The following is a 16522-nucleotide window of genomic DNA, read 5'->3' on the forward strand; positions in this document are numbered from 1 at the left end:
TTTATTACCACCCACATGTTTCTACGTTTTTCTTAAACTCAATGACTTTAGATCCTTAACCATGACAAGCCTTGTCATTCCTCTTTCCTTTGCATAAGTTGTATTTTCTCTCTCTTTTTTTATTTTTTTAACTTTTGCATCTTTGCTTAGCTAAACTCTTCCTCTAGTAATCTAGGAATTTTCTGTTCTTCTATATTCCCAGTCTAAGGAGAATGTTCCTTATTTGTGCTCTTATATATTCTGTATTATGTGCTTTGTACATACTTCTATATTGCAGCCACCCTCCTAAGCTGTGGGTTTCTCTGAAGGTAAGAACAGTGTTGTCTTCATCTCTGTATCCTAATTACTGCCATAGTACCTAATATATAGTAGACCCTTAATAAATCTTTGTTTTGAATGAATGAATGTAAAATCATGAGAAAATATTCTGCACGTTTATGCATGATCATCATGTGTTGAGAATATAATAAGAATTGACCTCAATAAAGTGGCAGATTCATGATAGTTAAATTGAAAAGAATAAATGAGTAAAGCAAGGTCAGATTATAGATGGCTTCAAATACCAGTTTAAGGAGTTTGAATTGCTCTAATAAGGACTAGTTAGCCATTTAAAGTTTTTGAGTAAGGGATTGACATAACATTTACATACACATAACAGTTTAGAAGCATAAAAATCCCAAAGGACTTTCTCTTTATTTCTCACTTCTGTTCTTAAATCAAACAAAAATTTCCTCATACACTATTGTCAGCTTATTTTTGGACTCACGAGCCATTAGAACTGGAAAGAATTTTAGATTTTTGCCTCTCAATCTCCCATTTAATAAAGGAACTGAGAAATAAACATTGCCCAAGGTCAGCAAAGTCAGCACAAAACCCCAGTTTTCTGTTTCCTTTGTATTTCCCTAATCACTGTGTGTGTGTGATTTTTTTTTTCTCCCTCCAATAAAATACCATTTGGAAAAAATTATGGTAGAGTTTGGTTTTCTGGGGACCCTTTTGTATTTTATGTGTTATTGTTTCTCACAGGGTATTTTTCTGCATGTCTCCAGGTCATCAGATCCTTAAAGTACATCAGATAAAAGGGACTGTACTCATTGGAGTCAATTTTGTGGGCTATTCAGAGAAGAAAAGTCCAAAGGTAAGTGGAGACTGTTATGTGAAAAATATTAATTAACTGAAATTTAAGGCTCCTTGCTGCTGCTGCTGCTGCTGCTAAGTCGCTTCAGTCGTGTCCAACTCTGTGACCCCATAGACGGCAGCCCACCAGGCTCCCCTGTCCCTGGGATTCTCCAGGCAAGAACACTGGAGTGGGTTGCCATTTCCTTCTCCAGTGCATGAAAGTGAAAAGTGAAAGTGAAGTCGCTCAGTTGTGTCCGACTCTTTGCAACCCCACGGACTGCAGCCCACCAGGCTCCTTCGTCCATGGGATTTTCCAGGCAAGAGTACTGGAGTTGGTATATTTATAGACCTTAGAAGTCTATAAATATAGCTGATATAAATATAAATACAGCTGATGTAAATCTGAGAATTATGTACCTTTATGATTGTGTTATTTTTGGCACTTGAAAGAGTATTGGAATCTTTACTCACTGAGATGAGAAATTAAAAGTTTATATTTATCATTATGCTTCTTATTACATTTCTAGGAACTTTCCAACTTGCCCAGATCTGTGGCTGTGGAGCTGCTCCTGGTAGATGATGTAACAGTATTGCCTGAGAATGCCACCATCTATAACCACCCTGATGTGAAGGTAGGAGCTGTATGGTTCTAGATAAATGGAATCATGTTGGAGGGGAGAGTTCTAGGTTATTAAAATTAACAGTATAAATATAAAAAAGCTCACTTATGTGTTAAAAATCACTGATAAGTATATAATGTATATATAATAATTATCTTTAGCATTAATACTTTAATAATTATATTTGGTCTTTGGTCTGTTGATTTTAATCTTTTAATGTCATACTCTTTCTTAGGTAAGTAGAAATTACTTTGAAATATTTATAATCCAAAGGGAATGGAATATTATTTGTCTTGATTTTTCCATAGGAAATATTTAGCCTTGTGGAAGGATCTGGTTATTTTTTAGTCAACAGTAGTGAGCAAGATATTGTCACCATCACTTACCTGGAAGCAGAAAGCTCTGTCCAGGTGAGTTCTAGAAATATCCCCAGATCGATGGTCTCAGGTCAAAGCTCATTCTTAGGAGAATGATCGGAAAAATATTATTAGGCATTTCAAACTTGTTACATAGAATAACATTTGTGTCTTTTTCTTTTTTAACCTATGTAGATTCTTAAACAAAAAAATGAGTTTTTTGTTGTTGTTGTTGTAATTGTCTATAGAAGGAAATAGCAACCCACTCCAGTATTCTTGCCTGGAGAATCCCATGGCCAGAGGAGCCTGGCGGACTACAGTCCATGGGGTCACAAAGAGTTGTACATGACTGAGCGACTTAGCATAGCATATAATATGGGGAAATTTTTGGTTCTGATTGAATGGAAACAGTGTAGGAGACATCTAACTATAAGATTTCCGTTAAAACAAGGTTCAGAAAGAGAAAAACAAGTATCATATATTAATGCATATATATGGGAATTTAGAAAAATGGTTCTGATGAACAGAACCATTCTGTGGACACAGTTGGGAAGGTGAGGGTGGGACAAATTGAGAAAGTAACATTGTCATATATACACAATCATGTGTGAAAAAGATACTTAGTGGAAAGTTACTAAATAGCACAGAGTCTAGCCTGGAACTCTGTGATGACCTAGAGCGGCAGGCTGGCGGGAGGGGAGGGAGATTCAGGAGGGAAGGGATGGATATATATATATATATATATATATATATAATTATGAGTGATTCATATTGTTGTACAGCATAAACCAACACAAAATTGTAAAGTGATTTTCTACCAATTAAAAAATAAGTAAAAATTTTAAAAAGGTTAATTTTTATAAATTTCAAAGCACAGAACTGTGTGCATAGTTAAATATACTATTGACTTTATAACCTGAGTATATGATGTTTTCGGCCAGATATGGCAACTCAAAATATTAATCTGACTCCATAGTCAATATGCCAAGGGATTTTCTTTTAGTTGACTTGCAGTAATAAAAAGTATACATTAAATTAACAGATGTATTTATTTGCTTCACAGAGCTCAAAGGAATTTAACTTACTATAGTCATAATGTTGCTTTTTAAAAGGGTAGATTGAGGTCCTGTGTGCCAGCAAAGGATGTAAAAAACCATACTGCTGTGCAGGAGCTGTATGTAGTACAAGAAGGAAAAACAAAGTATCGGTCCACCCTGTGCTCTCTCTCCCTGCTTGTGATTGCAGTGTAAATGTACCTGATTTTCTTCCTGAATCCTTTCCCTGTTCATAATTTAAAAACTGGATATGTATGTTGGATTCTGCTTGAAATCAGTCAATTTAAACTTTGCTCTTTATCAGTTAATAAATATTTGTTAAGGGTACATATTTTGCCACAAACTGAAGCATCACTTTAAGGGAACATATTATGCTATGCCTGAAACTTATAATGTGACTTCTCAGAGTTCCTATCACAAAGAAAGTAAGATATTGTATTTTCTATTTGGATAGAAATAATTGCTCTCATATGCTTGGAGCATATTTGCTTCTTTATCCAGCTGCAATCTTCTTCCCTCTAGTTAGTTCCATTACATCCAGGAATTCTCACCTTGGAGGTCTATGATCTGTGTTTGGCTTTCTTGGGTCCAGCAATGGCTCACCTCACGGTGTCAGACATACAAGAGCTGGAGCTTGATCTGATTGATAAGGTAAGAAATGTTTGCTGTATCTCTTAAGGGAAGCAGGTGTCATTCTCACTCACTAGTGTCACTTAATATAGTCTGTGCTCAGCTACTGTGTGTATTTGCCAGGCCCTTTGATAATGTTAATGGAAATACCTGCCCTTAAAGAAAACCATTCCAACATTAATATCATGATGAAGATAGAGTGTTAAAGAACAGCTTAAAAGAATACACATGCTGCTGCTGCTGCTAAGTCACTTCAATCGTGTCCGACTCTGTGCGACCCCATAGACAGCAGCCCACCAGGCTCTCCCGTCCCTGGGATTCTCCAGGCAAGAACACTGGAGCGGGTTGCCATTTCCTTCTCCAATGTGTGAAAGTGAAAAGTGAAAGTGAAGTCGCTCAATCATGTCCGACCCTTAGCGACCCCATGGACTGTAGCCTACCAGGCTCCTCCGTCCATGGGATTTTCCAGGCAAGAGTATTGGAGTGGGGTGCCATTGCCTTGTCCGAAAAGAATATACATAGATTATGCTTACTTGCTCAAAGGCTGATCAAGAACATTTAGCATTAACCAAAGGGCTTGCCCGACTCTGTGCAACCTTGCCACCTCTGCATTAAACTGCCCTACGTAAATGAGACAGCTTTACTAAATTACCTTTGAATTATTTTTTTTAATTTTTATTTTTAACTACCAGGTTGAAATAGGTAAAACTGTGTTAGTAACTGTGAGGGTTCTTGGCTCTTCCAAACGCCCGTTCCAAAATAAATACTTCAGAAACATGGAGCTCAAATTGCAACTGGCTTCTGCCATTGTGACCCTGGCGTGAGTACCATTTCAATTCTTCCTTCTCCTTAAGTTTATTATCATGAGAATATCCCTCCTGGTAGTCTGGTTATCTCTCCCTTAGGTTATTTCAGATTTTCTTTTTTGTGTGTGTGTAATAAAGTTTTATTAAAGTATAAAGGAGATAGAGAAAGCCTCTGACATAGGCATCAGAAGGGGGCAGAAAGAGTACCCCCCTGCTAGTCTTCAGCTGGATGTTATATAGTCACTGCTGCTGCTAAGTCACTTCAGTCGTGTCCGACTCTGTGCGACCCCATAGACGGCAGCCCACCAGGCTCCCCCGTCCCTGGGATTCTCCAAGCAAGAACACTGGAGTGGGTTGCCGTTTCCTTCTCCAATGCATGAAAGTGAAAAGTGAAAGTGAAGTCGTGTCTGACTCTTAGCGACCCCATGGACTGCAGCCCACCAGGCTCCTCCGTCCATGGGATTTTCCAGGCAAGAGTGCTAGAGTGGGGTGCCATTGCCTTCTCTGTATTTCAGATTTTCTTCTTTCCTTTTTTGTCATAGTACCTTTCAGCCCACATTCTCTTCCCACACTCAACTCTCGACAAAATACCCCTTTCACATCCTCAGATGTCTTATTTTGGGACTAATATGTGTCTCATTAACACTTCTATTTTATGGAACTTCTTGGATAATATCCTTTGAGGATGCTTCAGGCTTGAGGACCTTCAAAAACTCTATCTAGAAGTAGAGGCACTGGTATTCCCCTCTGCAAAAGAAAAAATACAGAAATTCTGAGGCAATTTAGTATTTGTAGTTTTACCAGGCTATGTTTATATTGCCCTTTTTCCTTTGAAGACTTAGAACAAATATTTGCCCTTCAGAAGCTTCCCGCCATTGCTATGAACTTTGTCTTGACTCTGAAAGTTATTTTCTGGCAGTTCCTCTTAACCTGAGTTAAAATGAGCAGAAGATTGGGAATTCTCTGGGAGTCCAGTGATTAGGATTCTGCATTCTAAGGGCTATGTACCTGAGTTCATTCCCTGGTTGGGGAACTAAGATCCCACAAGCATCTTAGAAAGATGTATAAGTGGCCAATCTTAAAAACAAATCTTTCTCACCTAGACATTCATGGGTCTTTTCAGGCTAATGGAGGAACAAGATGAATACTCTGAAAATTATATCCTTCGAGCTATCACTGTTGGGCAAACCACACTTGTAGCTATTGCCAGGGACAAGATGGGGAGAAAATTCACATCAACCCCTCGGCAAATTGAAGTAAGGAAATTATCTCATCCAAAATTCATACTTCATCTTGTTTATAAATTTATAAGTTTTATAAATGTCCAGTGGTTAGGACTCTGCTTTCACTGCTTACATCATGAGTTCAATCCCTGGTTGGGGAACTAAGATCCCACAAGTTGTGAAGTATGGCCAAAAAAAGTAATTGTAAACATAATTTTAATGACCACTTTTGTTCTAGTGAGCGGATACATAATAACTTGTTTAAGCATTTTCACTTAAGTAATTTATAATTTTTTGCTATTAAAATGAAAATTTGTGTTATAAATAAAATAAAATACCTGTCTTTGTATACAACTTCATTGTACATAATTAGGAGTTTTTTTTCCCTTAGAGTAAGCTGCATGATCATTTGTCGTGAAGTTGACTCTAGTTAACCACTGTTGTCCTTTTGGTTTTCTCCTTCAAGGTGTTTCCTCCATTTAGACTTGTTCCAGAGAAAATGACACTGATTCCAACTAACATGATGCAGGTGATCCTAAAGCCAAAAACGAGCCTTTCTCTTCATCCCATCTCTGCCCCACCCCAATACACATATACACCTCTTCCTGTTGGCCTTCCCTTGTCCACTCTCAACCAAGTACAACAGGATCTGATAAAGAAGAAAATTAGTATTTTCTTTGTTCTATGATAATCATGGTATGAACTACTTCTTGGAATCCCATGGATTATTTATAGCACTTGTATTTTATCTGCATTTGAGCTGATATGGCACATGCTGGTTGGAAAGTGGGGGAAGGTGAAGAAGTTGAGTTGCTCAGACAGAATGTTGGAAAAGGAGATGTGACTTCTCCTCAAACTCCAGCATTCACTGGTGTGTTTAAATTTCAGGTGATGTCTGAAGGTGGCCCTCAGCCTCAATCTATCATTCATTTCTCCATCAGTAATCAGACTGTGGCTGTTGTTAACAGGAGGGGCCAAGTTACAGGGAAAGTAGTTGGCAGAGCTGTGGTCCATGGCACCATTCAGACAGTAAATGAAGATACTGGAAAAGTCATTGTGTTTTCCCAGGTATCGGTTCTTTGTTCTGCTCTGCTTCTGCTCTTCCATCTGGGAGTCATATTGGGAGGTGGAGGAGGAAGTAGTGATGGGGAGGGTGTCCGTAGCCCATGGGAAATATGTAATCTTTAGTTATGAGACATAGTCCCTATGCTTAAGAAATTGTTTCAAGAACAACAACAACAAAAAGCCCATATATATGGCATATTTTTGTTGTCATTGTTGTTGAATGCCCCAAACAACAACAATCAAATGAGTTGTCATAAGCATCTCTGTCTACCCCATAGACATTCCCTCTTAGCCTAAGCTTGCTCTCCACCCTGTTGAGCAGGATGAAGTACAGATTGAGGTTGTACAGCTAAGGGCTGTTAGGATCCTTGCAGCTGCAACTCGACTCATCACAGCTACTGAGGTCAGTATGATGGTTCTGTTCTAGGTTCATTATGTTGATAATGCCAGCTGGACAGGAGGTATAGCACAAAACCACTCTTCCTTTTCAGATGCCAGTTTATGTCATGGGAGTGACCAGTACCCAGACCCCTTTCTCCTTCAGCAGTGCCAGCCCTGGGCTCACATTCCACTGGTCCATGAGCAAAAGGGATGTACTGGATTTAGTGCCCAGGCATTCAGAGGTATGAACATATCTGTTAACATATTACCTTAGGGATTTATTTTATTTCATCCTTGGTTTTAGACTGACTTCCTTCTAAACTACACAACATTATTACTTACTATTTCTGATTGTTCTGTGAATGCTATAAACCTGAAAATCATATGAAGAATCCAAATTTGAGTATTCAGATAATACTACACAATATTTAACATACTTTGCTGGAAAGAACTCTTAAGAAAGCATTGCTTCCTTTGATACATTTGCTGTTATATAATGTTCCATTTGTGGACAAATAACTGTGTTACATGAATAATATATTATGAATATAAAGTATGTATACATAGAGTTTAAATTTAACATACTTTGCTGGAAAGAGCTCTTAAGAAAGTAATGCTTAATGGAGAAGGAAATGGCAACCCACTCCAGTACCCTTGCTTGGGAAATCCCATGGGGAGTCTAGTGTGCAACCGTCCATGGAGTACAACAGGGCTGGACACGGCTTAGCGACTAAAAAACACATGGCAGTTCTAGCCAATGTGTGAGAACAAACACTTGTAAGGAATTTGGGGTTGGGGCTGAAACCAACATCCTATTGTTTACAGATGTGAATGTCTATTTAGAAAAACCCAAAATAAACCGCAAGCAAATATTTAAACTAAAAAAAAAAAAGAAAGTAATGCTTAAGAAAGCATTGCTTCCTTTGATACATTTGCTGTTGTATAATGTTGCATTTGTGAACAAATAACTGTGTTACATGAATAACATATTATGAATATAAAGTATTTATACATAGAGTTTAAATATGTGATATAATCTTTCAACATACTCAGACATACTTAATTATATTAATAATCATGTTTGTGCTACATGATGGGCAGTTGACATTAAGACTTAAGAAAGCTGGTTGCTGAGCACATTTCTGGGCCCATGCTACTAGGAGCTGGGGAAGAACTGGAATCTTCCCTCGTGCACGTAGGGTGCTATGGGTGTCATAGGGCTTGTGTGGGCCACCAACTGGCAACTGATTCTGGACTGAGTACCTTATATCAATGGCAAATTTAAGGATAGTTAATTAAACTGTTCTTCCACGGTGGTACTGGCTTCTCCAAATTCAGCACCTGCTGCTTTTGAAATGCCCAAAGCCCCTCATGATGGCCACTGAGGAAATCCACAATGCAACATGAATCTTTATGTTTTTTTTTTTTTTTTTTAAATAGCCTTTATACTTTAATGCATTTAGCACTTACTCTGAAATCTGGAAAAGAAAAGAAAAAAAATGAAGTGGATACTGCAGACAAATTTTACCTACTTCATGACATTGTTACATGATCATCAGTTTAATGGAACCCACCCAAGATGGTCCAGGATCAGTGGCAGCCACCTAGGTCTGGACTTTACCTTAGGAAGAAGAAACCTGGGACCAAGATACCCAGGTCACAATTCAGTGCCTACAAAAACAAAGAATTAGAGTTAGACCTTAAAAGAGATCAGAGGGGTTATAGAAGCTACAATTAGTCATTTCTGGAGCCAGTTACAAAGAAAAGTATGGAAAAATTAAAAATTTTCCAATTTTCTGAAAATATCCTAGATCTATAATCTAAGGAAATTCTAGTGGTTGGGTCTTCTGTCATGGACTCCACAGAGCCTGGTTATACTTGGAACTGAAAAGGGATATAACTGTACTTAGTTTGGTAGAGTTCTGCAGAAGGATTTGGCTTTTTTTCCAAATAGGAAAAAAAGGGATAGCAAATAGGAATTGTGTGAAAGGAAGGGATGGCATAAGCCTTATTAGCACCTGCTCTACTTTTTCCTTCCTTTAATTTTCTTGTCTAAAGAAGCACTCTTTTCTCTAACAGAAGAAATGATTGAGAGCTACACAAGATTTTCTTCCCCAGCCTTTGACCTCACATAGACAAACTGGGTGATGAAATGGGCAAATACAAAGGTCTGTAACGGGCAGTGCATTTGGCAGTTCCGTGGATCTGTTTCTTGCTTCAATAGTGCTTGGATGGAACAGACCCAAAGACACTCCCTTGCCCCAGCCTCCTACTACCTGCCAACCCTTTTTTCAGTTGCAACCACTGGAATCAGTCACTCAGCTGTCTGCGATCACCAGGGACCAGCCAACATCATTTTTTGAGCTTAACTCCTTATTACTGATCAACTATGAACTCCTAGATTTGTCATAATTATTCCACTGACATGGAGGCTATCATCAACCACCTGGTCAACAAACATCTGTGGGCCTCCTACACCTACCTCTCTGTGGGCTTCTATTTCAACTGCAATGATGTGGTTTGGTTCTGGAGGACATGGGCCACTTTTTCCACAGTGTGGCTCTGGAGGGCATGGGCCACTTTTTCCACGAATTGGCTGATGAGCAGGGCGAGGGCTACGGGCATCTCTTGAAAATGCAAAACCAGCACAGTGGCTACACCCTCTTTCAAGACATGCGGTAGCATCTGAAGGTGAGTGGGTAAAACCCAGAATCCTATGGAAGCCTCTGCACTCATGCAGAAGAACCTGAGCCAGGCCATTTTGGATCTCCATGACCTGGGTTCTGCCCATGCAGACCCCCATCTCTGTGACTTCTTAGAGAGCTGCGTCCTAGATGAAGAGGTAAAACTCATCAAGAAAATGGTGATCACCTGACCAACCTCCACAGGCTGGTTGGTCCCCAGATTGAACTGGGTTGGTATCTCTTCTAAAGGCTCACCCTCAAGCATGACTTGGAGCCTCTGGAGCCCCGCAGCCTTTGACGAGCCCCTCTGGTGTGAGGGCTTTTGCATGACACCAGAAGCCCTTCTCTATAACCACTAAGGCAGCTTTTCAACTATCCTGGAAGCCTCTCCCAAACCTTGGACCAAATGGAAACATTAAAACTTTTTTGCAGCAAAAAAGGAAGAAAGGTCTCTAATGTCCTACAAGGTAGACTTCCTGCTCTGTGGTGTCACCATTTAGAAATTCAGTTGAATTAAACAATTATAAAACACTTGTTCTTTAGCATAAAACTTCTTCCAGACAATTGATCAAAATCTGCACGAGGGAAATGGGAATTTTTATGTAGGGATGGAGGGAAAGGTGATTTTGGAATTTGGAACTCCTGAGTCAAGTGAGCAAAGGAAGGCCTTGAGGGCTCCAGACAGCAAAAAGGCAGAGGAGACAGGACATGAAATAAATGATAGGAATGGAATTGCCAAAAAGGTAGGCAAGTGCCTACTTCAGCATTTGCCTTAGTGTTGGACCTCCCTTCTCTCTCAGCAGAAGTCCATCAAGGTCTAATCCTATCTAGTCTAGACTAGAAGGGAAGTAAAGCAAATAGAGAAATTGTCAGCTAGTTTAACATTGTCCTAAACAGGGGCTTCCCTTTCTTGTCATCTTCCTCCCTTGTTATCACTATGAACTCCAGGAGTAGATTGCCTAACTTCTCTCTGATCTCAGGCTGTACTGTCTCAACCCATTTAGGAAACCCCTTTTTTCATTTGCATTCTTCTCCTATCAAGTAATTGACTTCAAGATGAGAATTCTTGTATAGGAATCTTTCCAGAATTAGTTGAGCACTGAACACAGAAGTGTACTTTAGGGGTGACTGTGTTGCTGGGAATATGAAAAGAAACAAATATGAAAAAACCCTGGGGGAATTATCTGGTGGTCCAGTGATAAGGACTTGGTGCTTTCACTGCAGGGGACCTGGATTCAATCCCTGGTTGTGAACTAAGATCCCACAAGCTGTGTGGTGTGGCCACAAAAAGAAAAAAAAAAAAAAAATGGGCTTCCCTGGTGACACAGTGGATAAGAATCCGCCTGCCAATACAGGGGACACAGGTTTAATCCCTGGTCCAGGAAAATCCTAAATGCCATGGGGCAACTAAACTGCTGTACCAAAACTACTGAAAACCACGCATCCTAGAGCCCATGACCTTCAACAAGAGAAACCACCACATAGAGAAGCCTGCACACCACAACTAGAGGATAGCCCTCACCGTCTGCAACTAGAGAAAACTGCGTGCAGCAGTGAAGACCTAGTACAGCCATAAATATATAGATAATTTTAAAAATTTTAAATGAAGAAAGAAAATAAGTCTGGAACTCTAATTCTTCTGGATAGCTATTTTCAACAAAGAGGGAAGGACACAGTGTTTATTCATGAATATTTCTTAATCCATCCCTTTCCTGTCTAGGTTTTTCTGCAACTTCCAGTAGAGAATAACTTTGCCATGGTTGTCCACACAAAAGCAGCTGGTCGGACCAATATCAAAGTCACTGTCCACTGTATGAACAGTTCGTCTGGACAGTTCGAGGGGAATTTGTTAGAACTGTCTGATGAAGTTCAGATCCTGGTAAGATCCCAAACCTAAATCTTGTTTTTGTTTATCAAGGAGAAGAAAGTTATATTCTCTTATATTCCATGAAGAGTTTGTCTAGATAGAGATAGAGAAATTGCTAGAGGGATCTCTAAAATAGGCTTAGGGTTTCTAGATCTTTGTTATTTCCGCTAATTGTTTGTCTATGGGTATTGACCTTACAAACTACAACACATGCATTCAACTCCCAACACAGTGAATAGTATACAAACACCATGGTAACTAAAGGGAATTAAGTTCTGATTTGTTCTGCCTAACATAGATAGATATTATGGTACATTCCACTTAGCTATATTCACAGGTAGAATGAAATCCTGTCCTGACTTCTGGTAAGGTGTAAGAGTATGAAGTTTCTATAGATGTATTCAAGCTGAAAGTTAAATGGCCCTACTGTTTTTAGAATTCAAAGAAAAAATATATTTTGTATAGAGAAAATAAATTTCTCTACCTCTGGATTTGGGATTAATTTTTTTCTTTTCTTTTTATCCTTTGTTTTGGCTTTGGTTCCCTGATTCAGTGAGGGGTAGAGGGAAAAGCACTTTACTGGGAGGTAGAAGACCTAAATAGTGCCCTTGCTAATTTAATAGTATAGGTTTTTCATTCTCAAATCTTTTTTTAGATTACTAGAACTAAAATTAGAAATTTCAAAATCATTTTATACTAATATCTAAGTAATATAGGGGATATGGTAAGTGCAAAAACTATGCCTAGTCCCTTGTAGTCAGAAACAGGCTGTGTTAGGTTATATGTTCTAGACTACCTAAATAAGTTTTAAATGCCTGGCTCATTTTGGAAAGCAATATTGTGGGACTTGGGCTAAATTGCAGTCAGGCAGACTTGATTTGTAGTTTGTCCATTTGTGAGTAAAGGTCATCATTTGTCTTTTCCAGAAATGAGGAAAGCATCATTTTCTCATTCCAGGTGTTTGAAAAACTTCAACTTTTCTATCCAGAGTGCCAGCCTGAACAAATTCTGATGTCCATGAATTCTCAGCTCAAACTCCATACCAACAGGTAAGGAGAATAGAGAAGAAGATAGGCTAGGATCTAACTTTACCCTCAGTGAAACACTGCACATAAAAGAACTATTGCCTTCTAGGTGATTTTTCTAACTCACAAATAAATTTTTTAGTTGAAGTGAAATTCACATAACATAAAATTAAATTGTCTGATTCAGTGGTGTTTAGTACATACACAGTATTGTGTAACCATTACCTCTAGTTTCAAAACATTTTCATTTATCACCAGAGACCCATACCCATTAAACACTCACTCACCATTCTCCTCTCCTCTCAGTCCCTAGCAATCACTAATCAGCTGTCTCTGTGGATTTAAATATTGTATGTTTCATGTAAATGAAACCATACCATGTGACCTTTTGTGTTGACTTCTTGCAGTTAACATGATTTCAAGGTTCATCCACGCTGTAGCATGTATGGGTACTTCATTCCTTTTTATGACTGAATAATATTCCACTATATGAATATACTACGTTTTGTTTATCTAATTGTCCATTGGTGGACCTTTGGTTTGTTTTCACCTTTTAGCTATTGTGGATAGTGCTGCTGTGAACATTCATGTACAAGTATTTGTTTGAATACAGTTGTCCCTTGGCATCCACCAAGGATTGGTTCCAGGACCCACCCTTGCCCCCAAAATCTGCAGACTCAAAGATCCATTATATAAAATGGTATAGTATTTATAGTGCATTTATAGGTTATAGTACATATAACCTATGCTCATCTTCCTGTATACTTTAAACTCTCTCTAAATTGCTTATAATACCTAATACAATATAAATGTTATGTAAATAGTCGCCAGTCCAAGGCAAGTTCACATTTTGCTTTCTGGAACTTTTTGAAATTTTCAGTCTGTGCTTGGTTGAATCTGTGGTTGCAGAACCCACAGATGTGAAAAGCTGACTTTACCTGTTTTTAATTCTTTTCACCAAATAATTTTTTAATGATAAATATATAATAGTATTTGATTTTTAAGGAGATAAGCATAATCCAAAGGCTGACTTTTACCTGAGGAACAAATAACTACACAACAAGGAGAACCGAGCAGTTTTCTGAGTACAGCCTCTAACAGTGGTCTAGGCAATTGCTACTCCTTTATTTCTGATCAGTCAGAGCCCCCAAGAGATGCCACCTGCCCCCATTTATTCCCTAGGGAAGGGGCCGCCTTTGTGAGTTCCCGTGTCCTCAAGTGTTTCCCTAATTCATCTGTCATCGAGGAGGATGGTGAAGGGCTCCTGAAAGCTGGTTCCATTGCAGGCACTGCTGTGTTAGAAGTCACTTCTACAGAACCTTTTGGAGTAAACCAAACAACTATAACTGGGGTTCAGGTGAGTTCAGGGACTTACTCAAAAAAATAAAAGGAATACCATGGCCTTAAGAGGCAGACTGACTTTGTTTAGAACTAGAAATTTCTCTGGAAGTCAGAAATGAATTGTAAGATAAGAGGACAATCTTGACATGAACCATCAAATTAAAGTGGACTTTAGACTCCTTGTTATAAAAGACATTAATCTCAAAAATGGTATGACTGTTTTCTGAGCAACTTTGGCAAAAGGATTGGTATGGGAGAAATGTAGAACTATTACTATCAAAATTAGGCTTTTTGATATGTTTTAAATGTTTTTAGACTTTAAAAAAAAATTAGAATTAGAAGAGACCTTAGAGGTAAGTTAGTCTAAAACAAAATGTTTGGGGCATTAAAAATCTAGTATGTTCCAGCCTTGTGTTGCTCCTTTTATGTATATTTTTTTTACCCACCACAAAAACCCTATTATACAAGCATCATTAGCCCTATTAAACTGATAAGAAATATAAAACCTAGAATGGTTAAATGAAGATATGAAATGATAAAGCTAGGTTTCAAAGCTGGACTTCCCTTATTGTATCACAGTATTTTACTTCCCTTACTTTATCTGTTATAGTACAAAAACACAATCTATATTCTTGATAAGTTATCAGTTACTTAACAATAAATAATACACTCTTCACAAAAGAGGAAATACAGTCCATTCCTCAAAAAACTCCAGCTTTGCTTCATATTTCTGCTGTTTTAATCATTAAAAGAGGCTTTCCGGGTGGCACGGTGGTAAAGAATCCACTTGCCAATGCAAGAGATGCAAGAGACACGGGTTTGAACCCTCAGTTGGGAAGATCCCCTGGAGAAGGAAATGACAACCCATTCCAGTATTCTTGCCTGGAAAATTCCATAAGCGGAGGAGCCTGGTGGGCTATAGTCCATGGAGTCACTAAGAGGCAGATATGACTGAGCAACTGAGCACACACCGATAATTAAAAGCCATTTCCTGTACTGTCATATTTCTTTCTCACTCTGATTTAAGTCATCTGAAATCAAGAGCTGGCTACTTCCTACAAAAGAGGAACATGATTTTTATCACTGATTGTAAGTCTCAGAATATGGTCATAGGTCCCCTCCAGTGCATTCTGCTCTGTACCAATAGGTTTTGTCTCCCACAGGTAGCACCAGTGACATACCTGCGAATGAGCAGCCACCCCAAGCTATACACGGCTCAAGGAAGGACCCTATCAGCCTTTCCCTTGGGCATGTCTCTTACCTTCATTGTTCAGTTTTACAATAGCATTGGAGAGAAATTCCACACACACAATACCCAGCTTTATCTGGCTTTAAACAGGTATGGAAGGCAAAGGAATGGTGTTATCGCTATGGCAGAAATCTTGTAGATTAGCCTGGTATAAGCAGTGCTAGTAAATTCCTCTCATGTTATGCACTTGGAATCTGATCTTTCTTTCATTAAGATAGGGAGGGACAGTTGACTTTAATATTGGGATTTCCCTGGAGGTTCAGTGTTAGGACTCCATGCTTTCACTTCTATGGGCCTGGGTTCAATCCCTGGTTGAAGAACTAAAGTCACACATGGTGGTATGACCAAAAAAGCAACAACAAAAAACTATCTGCTTTTTTAAAAAATGAGGGAAAGACCAGAATTAATTATTCAATGAAGAAGATTTTTAATATTTGAATTTGACAAGTCCTAGTTCATATAAAACTCCTATAAGGAGCCAACTGGAGTATTATCAAAAAGCCAAACTGGAAAAAAAATTTTTTTAAGAAAAATAGCCTAGCTGGGCACCATGTATATAAATGTAATAGACCTGATCCCTGGCCCTAGTTGTTTACTCTCCACTGTAGAATTCCATCTGAATTCTTTTGAGCTATTGAATATAAAATGTTGTGATAGGGTCTGGCTCCAGAACTGTTGACTCTTTTCAGAGATTCCTACCTTTCATGTCTACTTTCAGAGATGACCTGCTGCTCATTGGACCAGGGAATAGGAACTACACTTACATGGCCCAGGCTGTGAACAGAGGGGTGACACTTGTGGGGCTCTGGGACCGGAGACATCCAGGCATGGCCGATTATATCCCTGTTTCTGTAGAGCATGCCATCGAGCCAGACACCAAGCTTACCTTTGTCGGAGATGTCATCTGCTTCCATACTTACCTCCTCAACCAGAATGGTTTGGATACTTTCACTTTCTCAACCTCACAACTGACAGGATTAGAAAGCAACTCATCCCTTAGAGGATTTCTCTCTGAGAAAGAAAATACTTTAGTGTATTTTATTATTTTTCATGTTAAATTGATAATTCTTAGTTTAGTGCCCATTTCTCTCCATAGCCAGC

The 16522-nt window shown here is 38.8% G+C and overlaps 1 protein-coding gene and 1 pseudogene across 11 annotated transcripts in view; both read left to right on the forward strand.

Annotated features, from left to right (window-relative positions):
- NUP210L (nucleoporin 210 like) overlaps window positions 1-16522 on the forward strand; it is a 102102-nt gene that overhangs the window by 65822 nt on the left and 19758 nt on the right. For 9 of the 11 annotated variants that reach the window (XM_070785585.1, XM_070785587.1, XM_070785588.1 and 6 more), the window contains 15 exons: window positions 1050-1138; window positions 1647-1751; window positions 2048-2149; window positions 3673-3801; window positions 4473-4600; window positions 5710-5842; window positions 6276-6338; window positions 6698-6877; window positions 7197-7277; window positions 7366-7497; window positions 11660-11818; window positions 12764-12855; window positions 14014-14188; window positions 15336-15511; window positions 16140-16357. In XM_070785585.1, the coding sequence (XP_070641686.1) occupies window positions 1050-1138; window positions 1647-1751; window positions 2048-2149; window positions 3673-3801; window positions 4473-4600; window positions 5710-5842; window positions 6276-6338; window positions 6698-6877; window positions 7197-7277; window positions 7366-7497; window positions 11660-11818; window positions 12764-12855; window positions 14014-14188; window positions 15336-15511; window positions 16140-16357 (1962 nt within the window). The remainder of the gene's footprint in view (window positions 1-1049; window positions 1139-1646; window positions 1752-2047; window positions 2150-3672; window positions 3802-4472; window positions 4601-5709; window positions 5843-6275; window positions 6339-6697; window positions 6878-7196; window positions 7278-7365; window positions 7498-11659; window positions 11819-12763; window positions 12856-14013; window positions 14189-15335; window positions 15512-16139; window positions 16358-16522) is intronic. The other 2 variants (XM_070785594.1, XM_070785593.1) reach the window with 2 other exon arrangements.
- On the forward strand, window positions 7952-11653 carry LOC109556633 (cytochrome b-c1 complex subunit 10 pseudogene; annotated as a pseudogene).

This window comes from Bos indicus, chromosome 3, assembly GCF_029378745.1.
Source record: "Bos indicus isolate NIAB-ARS_2022 breed Sahiwal x Tharparkar chromosome 3, NIAB-ARS_B.indTharparkar_mat_pri_1.0, whole genome shotgun sequence".
NCBI lineage: Eukaryota > Metazoa > Chordata > Mammalia > Artiodactyla > Bovidae > Bos > Bos indicus.